The 13,811-nt window shown below is 38.4% G+C and overlaps 1 protein-coding gene across 1 annotated transcript; it reads left to right on the forward strand.

Annotated features, from left to right (window-relative positions):
- The first annotated feature begins 5,248 nt into the window (after positions 1 to 5,248).
- Positions 5,249 to 6,187, forward strand: LOC101981167 (olfactory receptor 52E4). Its single transcript, XM_005370192.1, has one exon. It carries the CDS (start codon positions 5,249 to 5,251, stop codon positions 6,185 to 6,187), a length of 939 nt encoding a protein of 312 aa, XP_005370249.1.
- The last annotated feature ends 7,624 nt before the right edge of the window (positions 6,188 to 13,811 follow it).

Below are 13,811 nucleotides of genomic sequence, written 5' to 3' on the forward strand. Positions count from 1 at the left end.
GGGAGGAAGAGAGGATAAGACCCTTGGGTACAAGTTCATACACAGAGGGTTCTGAAAACTGTGTTCAGGGATTCTGGGACATGTCTAGACTCAATAAAGTTCTCTCCATTGGGATCAGTGAGATCAGAAGCCCAGAAGTTTGAAAGAGCCATTTTTGAAACCTAGACCACAATACTATTCAATTGTACATATGGACAGTGAAATAAAATATTAAGAGGCATTATAATTCAGGCCAGTACAGAAGAGACAGCTGAGAGGAGGAAGAGGGCTAAATATGCAGAAGACTCCCTTTTCTTCATGATTGTGTGCGCACCATTCTCCACACAGAGAAACACAGCTAGGAGAGATTGGTACGGCTAAGGTGAGCACTGTGCTCTGTGTGAAGACTTCGTATGCTTTGTGTTAGCCTGTGCCCTCTCCTCCCTTCCTTCCTCTCTCTCCCTCCCTTGTTCTTCCCTTCTTCCCTATATCTACCTCCCGTGATACAGCCACACTCCTTTATTGCTTATAAAACCATGGACACATACATACTTTAATGAAAAAAAATTACAAAGACAAGAAAACTGACCCAGGAGCAAAGCAAATAGCGTTTGTTCGGTTTCTTCTATGACAGGCAAAAGCAAGCGGATCCCCTTCTCATGTGGGCTGGCATAGAGGTGTGACTAATGTCAGCATCCAGATAGAACTTCGTCTTTGCTATTCTCTGCTCCTGTCTCTCATATCCCTTATCATACCATCTATTTTGACCCCCTAGTTTCCACTACTTTGGGCAACTGTATCTAAAATGTTGATGTAATATCCCTGCTAGAGCAGCAAGCCTCAGCCTCAGCCTCCTTCATGTCTCAGTCTTGAAACGTACTGAATAAACAATCAGGATATTCAGTTTTTTTGTATTTGACTAAACTGTGGTTGCTGAAACAGGGGGAGTAAGAATACAAAGAGCCTGTTTCTCTTCAACTGAGATGGATTACGTTTGTATAAGCGGATAACTAGAGAAGTGTAAATGTTTGTCTTGAAGCAGCCCTTCATTCTTCTGTAACAACTCGCTCATCTTCTAGACTACAATTGCCTCGTGTTAAATAACGGTCTTTTCTCTTCATCTTCCATTAAAATTAAATACTAGGAAGCACCACTGATGTTTTTCAACTACTTTCTAAGCTGCTTCACTCACATCCATTTATCTTGTTCATTCTGAAAATAAACAACATTAGTTGGATTTACTTCCCAGTTTTACAAGAAAAAAACTGATTTATAACATAAAGAAATTAGTCAAAATTTTTCTGCAAGTAAATGACACACAAGATTTTTAATAATTTAAATCTAAGGATTTTCAGGTCTAACCAAATCTACTTAATGTTCAACAAGGACCAAAAAGAAAGAAACAATATTGTAAAAAAAAAAATCACAAGGTCAGTGGCCACAGCATTTGTGTGTGTGTGCTGTAAGGGAAAGTACCCAAATTACCAATTCAAGTTTTAAATGGTGCTGTAAGACTGCGATCTTTGTCAATGAACCCATCTAAACCAAGATGGCCTCAAAAATGATCAGCTTCTTAGTTGCATGTGGCAGCCACTTCAGGTATCATCCAGCTTCTTTCTGCATGATGGATTTTCTTTCAGATTATATAGGGCTCTCTATGGCTTCTTATTATTTATTAATATTTATCTTATATATTATAAGACAAGACGACAATATTCATCTGCTCGGAGGAAGGCAGATTAGAAAGATACACATAGTGATTGCTTTTTGTCAACTTGATACAAACCTAGATGTATCTGAGAAAAGAAACTTTTATTAAATTATTTCTTTTATTTTTTGAAATTATAATAGAATTAAATAATTTCTTCCCCCCGCCCCCAACCTTTCTATAGACCATCCCGTGCACTTTTTCATATTCATACTGAGAAAATGTCTTCATGGAATTAGCCAAAGGCAAGATTGTGAGGTATTGTTATTGTGTTGATTAATGATTAATATGGTAGGACCAGCTCACTGTAGGTGTTGCCACCCCTGGACACTTGGCCCTGGACTGTATATGAAAGCAGACTGAGCAAGTCATGAGGCACAATCCAGTAAGCAGCATTTTCACATCGCTTTTACTTCAGTTTCTGCTTCCAGATTCTTGCCTTGAGTTTCTGTCCTGACCTCCTTCAGTGATAGAGTACGACCTGAAAGCTATATATTGGAATAAAATCTCCCTCCAATTGGGCTCTTTTGGGGTACCAGCTTCTTAAACTTTTTCCAGGTTCAGCTAAGGCACTACAGACGGTGAGGGAGAAAACAAATGAGGAGATCTGAGGGAAAACAAATCAACTCACATGCAACTTCTCTTCAACATGGCTCTCTCTTTATTTATTTATTTATTTCCGCCTCCTCCCCGTTTCCCATTTCCCTCTCCCTCCTCCCACACATCGCCCCCTCCCCCCCACTCCATTCCCTCTCCCTCTCGAGAATGAAGAGCAGTCCAGATTCCCTGCCCTGCGGGAAGTCCAAGGTCCTCCCACTTCTATCCAGGACCAGGAAGGTGAGCATCCAAACAGGCTAGGCTCCCACAAAGCCAGTTCATGTATTAGGATCGAAACCTTGTCCTTGGCTTCTCATCAGCCTTCATTGTCCGCCACGTTCAGCGGTAAAAAACAAGGACTTCTCGAATTTTTCAGGCAAATGGATGGAAATAGAAAACACTATCCTGAGTGAGGTATCCCAGACCCAAAAAGTACATGGGATGTACTCACTCATAATTGGTTTCTAGCCATAAATAAAGGACATTGAGCCTATAATTTGTGATCCTAGAGAAGCTAAATAAGAAGGTGAACCCAAAGAAAAACATATACTCATCCGCCTGGATATGGGAAGTAGACAAGATTGCCGGGCAAAAACTGGGAACTTGGGGGTGAGGTGGCATGGGGCTAAGGGGAAATGGGGTGAGAAACGTAAGAAGGGGAGGATGGGGGGAGCTTGCGGGAATGGCATGGTTGGGATAAAGGAAGGGTGGATATGGGAGCAGAGAAATATATATCCTAATTAAGGAAGCCACCTTAGGGTTGGCAAGAGACTTGACTCTAGAGGGGCTCGCAGGTGTCCAGGGAGATGGTCCCAGCTAGTACCTTGGGCAACTGAGGAAAGGGAACCTGAAATGACCATATCCTATAGCCATACTGATGAATATCTTGCATATCACCATAGAACCTTCACCTGGCGAGGAATCGAGATAGAGACAGAGACCCAAATTGGAGCACCGGACTGAGCTCTTAAGATTCAAATGAGGAGCACAAGGAGGGAGAAGATGAGCAAGGAAGTCAGGACCACGAGGGGTGCACCCACCCACTGTGACAGTGGAACTGATCTATTGGGAGCTCACCAAGGCCAGCGGAACTGGGACTGAATAAGCATGGCAACATGTCTCTTTATTGTTCTCTCTTCCTTGTTCTCAATTCTAGTTCTTCGCTCCTGTCTATAAGTTCTTAGCTCTAATTCTGTCCCAATTCTAATTGCAATCCCAATTCTCTGCTACCTTCTTCTTCTTCTTCCTCTTCTTCTTCTTCTCCTTCATTTTCCTATCTCTATTAATTTCTGGGGGTGCTTCAGCTCCACTTCTGCTCCAGTATCTGTTAACTCTCCTTGTTCTTAAGCAGTTATAGAGACCCACAAAATCTTGCAGGCATAGAAAGTATCCAGGAAACCTATGCAAACAGACAAGGGAAATTTATGGCCCTTGATCCATTAGCAGTTTTTACAAATGTTGAAAGCTCTAATGACCTTTTAGATCTGAAGTTTACACCATTTACAAGGAGGAAGCCCAAGGCTCTAGATGATCAGATCTGGGGCTGGAGGTCTATCCGTGGATGTTTGTCTTTCTCCAGGCTGTAGATAGATGGTTAGACATTTTTCCTGAGAGTAAGGCACAGGCAATAAACCTCCTAAAGTAACATCATCAGTAAACTGAGGTGAAGGTGAATGTGAGGATTTATGAATATTTTGATGCAATGTTCGTTTTAGGTCATGCTTTCCTATCTCTAACTGAGGTAACAGAGCCTGCTTCATTTTTCTATCTATCTGAGCAGCTAAGAATCAACAGCTTTAGGTATGTAGTAATTCTATGACCTTGGATATCAGGGAATGTCTTAAATTAAATACTTTTACTTGTGCCCTAAACACTGACCAAATACCTGGCAATAAAGATAATTACAGGAAGGCAGATCTCTACATTTACATTGAAGAAAGGGACAGAGACCTGGTAGTGGGAATCAGGTTTCTTGACTGTGTGACTGTTTTCACACATATCTAAAGGATGTAATAAGTAAACCTCAAATGTATAAGGTATATTATGCCAAGTAAATAATCAAATAGTGCTGAAATGTGGAAGATAAATCTCAAATTTATAATAGAATGGTATGATCTATGAGAAATCTATAGCCAGAAACAGCCACTTTACTCACAAGGCAATAATTCCAACACACCTTGCATCTTGGCCTAATCATTCAATACAGAGTTCTTGAATCTGATGGGTTGACCTTGTAAAATGAGACTGATTAATTACTGAAAGATTCCATGGCTCATAGCACCTCCTAAAGTTGCTTTTAGTCATGGTGTTTTATCACAGCAATTGAAACTCTGAGACAGATATGTGAGCACTGCCAAATAGCTATGGAGGCTGGAATTTTTTTAAAAAATTACACAGCCCCACAAAGTCCTAAAAAGTAGTGACGTCAAAGTAAACAGACTGCTCAGAGCAACAGAGTGTGGAAAATTCTAAGACAAAACATCACATTGGGCTTAATTGTGTTATGTTGACTATACTGTACCAATGAACAAATCTCTCGATTTATAAGAAATCAAAACACTAATGAAAGTATAATGCATCTCACAGAATTTACAACTTTTAAATAGCATATTACATTTAGAGGAACATTGGGCATTCATGGAAATAAACCCAAAATGGTGAGTGAAAATGAACACCAAAAAATATGAGCATATACCATAATTTGGAATAGTCCAAATTTTTCAGAGACCCCCTGTATTAGAAAAAAAATAATCAAATGAGATACCATAGGTCTCAGAAGCAATATGTATGTTGAATGAATTGCCCAATTACTCTTGAGGAGAATATCTTTTCTTCAAAAGTAGCTGCACCATTTTATTCAGCAAACTGATGGATGTTTCTCTATCTCCCAGGACCTTGATAATGGAAGAGTTTAATGAAAGAATAGCCTCCCTTGACAAGAATTCTCAAACACCTGCTAGGAGAATGCCTTTGGTCAACAACACCCAGTTTCACCCCTCCTTCTTTGTCCTGCTGGGGATTCCAGGTCTGGACGTTTTTCATATATGGATTGCTTTCCCTTTCTGTTTTGTGTATCTGACTTCCCTTGTGGGAAACCTCACCATTCTCTTTGCAATCAAGACTGAACAAAACCTCCACCAGCCCATGTTCTACTTTCTGGCCACATTGTCTATGATTGATCTGTGTCTATCTACATCCACCATCCCCAAAATGCTGGGCATCTTCTGGTTCAATCTCCAGGAGATCAGTTTCGGGGGCTGCCTTGCTCAGATGTTCTTTATCCACATGTTTACAGGCATGGAAACTGTTTTGCTGGTGGTGATGGCTTACGACCGCTTTGTTGCCATCTGCAACCCTCTCCAGTACACCATGATTCTCACCAATAAAACCATCAGCCTTCTCCTCTCAGTTGTTTTTGGAAGAAACTTAATTCTTGTGACTCCGTTTGTGTTTCTCATTCTGAGACTGCCCTTTTGCGGGCACCACATCATGCCTCACACATACTGTGAACACATGGGTCTTGCCCGATTAGCCTGTGCACCCATCAAGATTAACATCATCTATGGACTCGTGGTGATTTCCCATATCCTTGTGGACATGATCCTGATCGCCTGCTCCTATGTGCTCATCCTTCGAGCAGTTTTCCAAATTCCCTCTCAGGATGCCCGATTGAAGGCTCTCAACACTTGTGGTTCCCACGTGTGTGTCATGCTGTGTTTCTACACACCGGCCTTGTTTTCTTTTCTGACACACCGCTTTGGCCAAAACATTCCCCACTACATCCATATTCTTTTAGCTAACCTATATGTAATTGTCCCACCTGCTCTTAACCCTGTCATTTATGGAGTCAGGACTAAGCAGATCCGAGAGAAAATAATAAAAATATTTGTACAGAAAGAATAAGGATATGTAAAACTTGGGTAAATATATCCACATAGGGCTCAAGGTATAATAATCTGAGTTCTCTTTAAGCCTTTATAATTTTAGATGTGATTGCCATGCCTTGAATTTTGATTAGAAATGCTTTAGTGTTGATAACTAAGAAAAACAATTCTGTCTAGTCTTCCCACCTCCCTCCACATATCTGGACAAAGTTTAGAAAGTCATGAAGATAACACAGAAGGAACAATGGCCTTGAAATAGAATCACCTGCAAGACTGATAAGTCTTTTCTGGCCACCCTCTTCTCTTTAGATAAATTTGAATGCTGAAGGACATTGTGACCTAACAATGTGTTATAGATGCAGGGTTTAGTTCTTGGCTTACTCGTTCATGGTGCTTGAACTAAGTTACACCATTCAATTCTTTACAATCAGCCTAGGCTTTCCCTTCACCTCTAACATTATTCACTTGATAGACTCTACTATATAAACATTAAAGAAATGTGATACTCTTTTCCAATTTGATACAAGTCATTGTAGATGTGAGTATTTGTCTTGTGTCTAAATACAATCTGATTCTACATATCATTTTCCTTTGTGTATATAGGACTTTGTAAAATTCAGAATAGGAAATAAGGTCAATTCTATGGCACAAGTCAAAAAAATAAACTCAACAAAATTTCTTAATGCTATGACTTTTAATGTTTGTTCATATTGTCAAATTTCCAATATGAGTGAAGAATGAAGTTTTGTTTAAAATAGATCAAAAGGCCAATGAAGTGAATTCTTGCTGAAAAAAATTAGATGTGCCCTGCATGTCTTATGTTCCAGAAATGTTGTTTGGGTCTACATGTAAATACAAAATTTCTCAAATTATTAGATGATTCAAAAATATGGGTAGATAAGGCCAACAAGACATTAAAGGGAAATCATCTTCATCTCTGTGAACCTGGGAAAATTTGGTTCTGAGTGAAACCAGCTTAGCTTCACTCCTGACTGGTGGAGCAACCTACAGAATTCCCTGGTTTGTGTGCATGAATCATGTTTGAGTTTTACTGCCTTTGCCTCATGCACCTGTAAGTTATTTACTACAGATTTCTGTTGGAAAATGTAGTCTATCCACCTTAGTCTTATAAATAAAATAGCTAATGTGTAAATCAATAGACACTTTGTTGTGTTCACAAAGTGTACAAATGGACCCATCTTTAGCATCATTTTCATATAGCAAGATAAGGAAGAACCCAGGCAGATTATCAGGAACAATCAACTTGCATAGTGTGAAGCTCAGAAAAACAAGTACTAATTATTTTGTCACGTGTGAAATATGAGGATGGTCATCACTGAAGATGGAAAGGTGGAGAAGACAAGAGGAACTATATTAAGAAAATGGAGGGATGTTAGCAATGTGTTATATGCATTTATAAAATGAAACCTGCTACTATGTCCAATTATCATACTCTAGTCAAAACTGAAAATAAGCACTTTACCTCTATGATTTTACCGTTTGCTATTGAACTGTGTCTGCCATTTATAAAACCTCACCAACTTTCTGACCTATACTTTTCATCCTAAAGCAAATTAGGGATCTCTGAACCCATGTGTTTAACCTTGCAGCTACATAAATAAATATATGTCTAAATATATTGTAATATTGGAGTTAGTGTGATAGCCTGAGTATCTTTTGCTATTTCTACAAAAATGTGTTTGATTTGACCATTAAGTATCCATACAGTTATAACTGCAAGCAGGTTTTTGTTGATTTGACTTATATTTATCAAGAATCAAACTATTATATTGTCTAACCTATAACACGAACTCCATAAAATAAAAAAAAACATTGCATCTAGGACCTTTTGCTTTGGCATATGCATACTACTAGCATCTACTGGTTAAAGGAAATACATGTTGATCAAATGAACTAGTGAGCTTTTCATAAGCTACCTACCAAGTGAGAAATGTAACTGCAGGTTCTTTTCTACTCAACTACTTATTTAGCTATTGAACATGTCCTATTCACCGTTTCCCCTTATATTCCTCTCTGTCTTCATTATGACCATCCCCCATAGTTCACATGTGAGAAAATACTTAGGGCTTGTCTTTCTGAGCTTCACATTACATCAGTTAATTATTTTTAGGAAAGACAATCTGTCTATATCAAATAATAACTTACTATCCTCATTGCTTATTTGCCGGGACTGTGCACTGAGACCTGCACCGCTCAGTGAGGCCGGGACAGTCCACCGAGACCTGCACCACTTGCTGAGGGTGACAGGGCCTGTTGAGGGTGGGAGAGTTCAGGGAACACCACAGAAAGAATACAAAGGCTGCAACACATTCAAGGCAGTTAGAATCCCACAGCCACTAAAGCTGTCTACATTTGGCCTGTCAGTTATGGATGAGGGAGAAGTTTATGGGTCCTGACAACTCCCGATGAGTTATTAACTACTGATGGATTCTGGGAAGGGACACAACTAAAGACAGGCTCCAAGGGACAGTTCCAAATGCACAGCTACACAAAAGACCTGAACACACTCAGTAGGTCACATAACAAAGCAAAAAGACATGAATGTGAGAAAGAGACTTGTGGGGAAGAGGAGGGGTTTGACAGGGGTGGGAGGGAGATAAGAGAGGGTTGGGATGAGGGTCAACAGAATGCACTGCATACATGAGGGATTATCAAAGAACAAATATGATAAAATTATAATAAAACTCATGCCCCTGAATTATACTTCTTCCTTGACATAAATGTCTAGCTATATTTATTTTTGTTTTTATTAATTAATATATAGAATTAGGGAAACTAAATACTCCTAAAAGAATGCATGCATGCGTGCATGTGCATGTGGTGTGTGTGTGTGTGTGTGTGTGTGTGTGTGTGTGTATCAAGGTTTGGGAAGGAGTTAGCATCATCTTTCTCTACTATGCATTAATGTGTGTATGTCACAGAGATGACTTTGAGGAAGTACTGGGGTTTCCTACAGTGCTGCTCTTTTCCTGTCAACAATGACCTCACCTACCACCGTAGTGAAATTTAAAATGTTGGTGAGGAGCCATTGTGCCTCTAAGGGGCACCTTCAGGGCAGAGTATTCTCTAGGTGATGCACAAATTACTGGTCCCTGACTACCACAAGCAGAAAAGCAGAGGTCTGCCCTGAGACACATGGGGATTTTCTGCTCCTTGTCCAGGTCTTCTGACATAGCTCACTGGGAGGAGGCTGTTCCCGGAGGACTAGAGGTCCTGTTTAATTCCTCGGCTCTGACTACTGCGAACTTGATCCCACACAAGTTGCAGTCTCCACAATGGTGTCTCAGAGGTTGGACAGAGGTGGGTGAGTACTGCCGGTAGAAAGGCCTCTAAACAGTAACTGAGCTCCAGTGGTCAGCCAGCGACTCTGTAGATAGATACCAAGGTACATAGTGGGGGGGGGGGGTCAATTTGAAAATAACTCAGGTTCATTGCTGAAAATCAGACACCAGCACTCACAGTGACAAAGAACAGTTTCAACACATGCAGGAGAGTGTGTGCATTCAGGGCACATGGATAAAGAAAGATATATTGTGTATGTAGGGAAATATTCTTCTCATACATTTTCATTTGTCTTTTTAGATGAGGCCAAATGACCAATTAGTCATGGTAGCAGGAGAAAGCAATTTCATGAGCAAAATAGAAGGCTAAGTGATATTCGTGGCAAATTCAAAATTATTTTTAATAAATAAATTATTTTAAAACTTTAACTGAAATGTGCAACTCTCGAGAGCTAATATTTTAGAAAATACAATTTATATAATAGGAAACGCAGTCTGAAGTTTAAAAATAATCATTGAGTTGAAAATTACATTGCGAGAAAAAAAAATGGGATTTAAAGTCACAAGAAACCTCAACAATATAAAGCCAAAGTTAAACATAAACTTTTACATCTTTAACTTACTTTTTCCAAATTCCATTTTTATTTTATTTTATTCTTTATTTAGCTGTTGTTATGGCTTTGGGTTTGTTCATTTTGCTTTTGTTATTTTGGTAGGCTGCTTATATCATGGAAAGTTTAGCTGGTACAGTGAACTATGTTGACACCAGTAGTCTGGTGGGTTGTCCTCTACTTGCGAGTGTGTGTGTGTGTGTGTGTGCGCGCGCGCGCGCGCGCGTGTGTTTGTGTGTGTGTGTTTGTGTGTGTGTGTTTCTCTTGCTACTTTCAATACTCTTTCTCTGTTGTATATACTTAGTGTTGTTTGTTTGTTTGTTTGTTTGTTTTTCAAGACAGAGTTTCTCTGTGTATCTTGGCTGTCCTGAAACTCACTCTTTAGATCAGGTTGGCCTCGAATTCTCAGAGATCAGCCTGCCTCTACCTCCTGAATGATAGGATCAAAGGTATTCACTACCAATGTCTGGCAATATACTTGGCGTTTTAAGTAGGATGTGCAAGAAAAGTTTCTCTTCTGGTCTTGTCTACTATCTGGGCTTCTGTGTGTTTCTTGTATCTGTATAGATTTGTCTTTCTTAATCTGGGGAAGTGTTCTTCTATGATCCTGTTGAATGAAGATCCGGCCTATGCAATTGACCAGAGATTCTTCTTTTTCATCTGTTATGATTCAAAGCTTTGGTCTTTTCACAATATCCTAAGTTCTTCTTGTGTGCTTTATTTGTGTGTGCTTTTTCAAAGTTTTCATATTCTTTCCTGTAGCAGTTCAATTCCTCTGTGTTACTTTCAAGTTCTGATATTCTATCTTCTGCTTGATCCGTTCTGTTTAAAAGATTTTATGAGTTTTCTCATTTGTTTATTGAGTTTTTCCATTCCATCTTAATTTCAGTGTGAGTTCTCTTCAGTATTTCCATTTACTAAATTTAATTTTGAAATCCTCGATTTTTTCATTAGTTCATTCAATGTTTATTTTTGTTTTTTTTTACACCAATCAGATATTTACTGCTTTTCTCCATGTTCATTGAGATGTTTGTGTCTTCTTTAAATGTTTTGATTTTTATTTTTAGATTTAGTATTTATTCTGTATACAGTGTTTTGCCTGCATGTATGTCTGCAGGCCAGAAGAGGGCCTCAGATCTTATTGCAGATGGTTGTGAGCCACCAGATGGTTGCTGGGAATTGAACCAAGAACCTCTGGAAGAACAGCCAGTGCGCCAGCTCTCTAGCCCCTGCAGTGACCTTTGATGATGCTGATTATTGCTGTTTTAAACTTTGTGCACTGGTAATCACACAGGTAATTCTCAATGGACACCATTTCTACAGGACTGACAGACTTAGGAGAAATACTGTCATAGTCTTTTGTATTCTTTGCATTTTTGTGATATAACCTGTACATGTCTACATACATAACTTATTTAGTTGTACATATTTGTGACATTCTAAGCAGCCTCTGTTGATTGAGCTGTCTCTAACTGTGTAGCATAAGACAGTCTAATTTCAGGATCCTCCTGCACATTTCCCAGGTGTTAAGGTTCGTGTATGACCAGAACCCCTAACCCCATTGCGTTTGTTTATCTCATCAACTTTGGACACTCCTCATTTTTATTTTTCCTGGCATTGTAAATGAGTTATCTCTATTCTATAACTTCACAAAAACTTTTGTGTAGCTTTCTCATTAATACAACCAATATTATCATCATATATGACCTCTATTTTTTAAGCTTTGAAAACACTTAGCAGAATTTAAACATGTAAAGATACTAAAATTTCATATACCATTAGGAAGCAATTAGCACAGTGATTTTGTGCTGGGTCTTTCTAGAAGCCTTAGACTGATAGAAACATGAAAATGAAAATCCAAGGACAATTCTATAGTAGTTCAGACTAGCAATGTTGGTCAGTAAATTTCATTAACAATAAAATGTAACTAACACAGTAAAGTATAAAATGAGGAAAAATAGAAATTGAGATATAGATAAAATATAAGTATATAGAATATTTAAAAACAGATTCAACATGCCATGGTAGTAAAACAAGACAAAATAATTTAAATGAAGGAAAATTCATTCAATATTTTCATGTCTTCGAAACTGGAAATGTACTACATATTAATAGAGAACAAAAAGTATTATGTGAGAAATAATGTGAATTTAAAGGCATAAAAATGGAGACTGATTGGATAAAAAGAGATATTCATGGGAAGTATCCTCCATTTCCTCATCATCTCAGTTATAATGATGATGATGATTGCAGTTAATATGATCCACATTCAGTGTTGAGAAAGCACACCACACATCTATGTTATAGTTTTCAGAATATCCCTGTGTGTTGCACCAACTCTGATTAATATTAATATTATACTGTATTATGTAATATAGATGCATTCATGGAGATAGGTAGATAGTCTTTACCTGACCTTCATTGACCATCTTTGTAAATGGGAGCAGAGGCACAAATCTCAGAACTGCTTTAATACTTAAATGTTTATAAACACTAAGAAAGTTCCATAAATATCACCTAGAAGTCTTTTCTCTAAAACAATCTTAAGTATTATTCTTTTCAGTTAAAGTAAAATTAAAATAAATGTTTGGCCTCTCATATACTGAGCAGGGACTAGGGATGAATGCAAACATAGAGCTAACAAAGAGTCACTGGGCACAAAAGTCACTGTCACGGGGACTCATACGATCAGAATTAAAGGTAGAGTAACACCGGGGTAATCCAACCCAGGAAGGAAACAAACTGCAAAATCGCAAATTATATTACATATTTTAAAATAATTCCATAGTACATTAGTAAAGGAAATGGGATAAACTATGGCACATAACAATGTATATCCCCATACTTTCAAAGCAGTTTTAAAGGTTGCATTATAACCATAGGTATATTTCCTTTTTAAATTCAATGCTACCATATTAGAAGACATTTTATTCAAGTGAACATCAAGGCAATACAATCCACAGCACTACTGTAGATAAGTCACTGTCTACCCAACCACCCCAGTTGATGTCTAACTAACACCTGTGGTTCAGTGTCTACTACAAAATTCACCTTCTATGGCTTATAGTTAAGTAATAAGATAATTTTCTCACACCCATTACCTCATCATGTTACAAGCAGCATCCATGACACTGATGACTCAGACCAGAAAACAAGGCAACAGAAGAATTTAGCTACACGGTCAGCTAGCCAGTAACTAACTTAGAAATATCCTTGCACACTGTACCAGAAAACCTAGATATGGCACTAACCCAATGTAAGGAATTCACTGCTCTTCATATTGTTCCACCCTTTAAAAAATTATGACACTGGTTACCTCTTTACAATAGCAAAAACCAGCTGCCCATTTACAAAATGCACCATAAAGATAAAAAGATCGTGAATCACAAAAAGGCTGAATTTGTGAGTATCTACTACTGTGTTTGTAATGATGGTAAGATGGTGCATGAGAGGACTTGGCATTTCTAAGAGGGATCATTGTTCTGTGGAACTGTGTAATAGTCTCCAGCTGACTCTAAGTCCTTAATTTCATTCCATTGTCTAAATCCAAGCCACTGTCTATCTATCCCATCCTACATCTTTACTGACTTCTCCACGACCACATATATCAATTTCTCTTCTGCTTTGCAAGGTATGTATCATTTCCTCAACAACTTGTTAAAACATCACCTCCTAACACTAGTGCAGTGATATTGTACACTGTACACACACACATACACACACACACACA

The sequence above is a fragment of the Microtus ochrogaster genome, unplaced genomic scaffold (assembly GCF_000317375.1).
Source record: "Microtus ochrogaster isolate Prairie Vole_2 unplaced genomic scaffold, MicOch1.0 UNK73, whole genome shotgun sequence".
Classification (NCBI taxonomy): Eukaryota; Metazoa; Chordata; class Mammalia; order Rodentia; family Cricetidae; genus Microtus; species Microtus ochrogaster.

Coding starts and splice junctions, on each gene's coding strand:
- LOC101981167 (XM_005370192.1), top strand. CDS start 5,249: ATGCCTTTGGTCAACAACACCCAGTTTCACCCCTCCTTCTTTGTCCTG.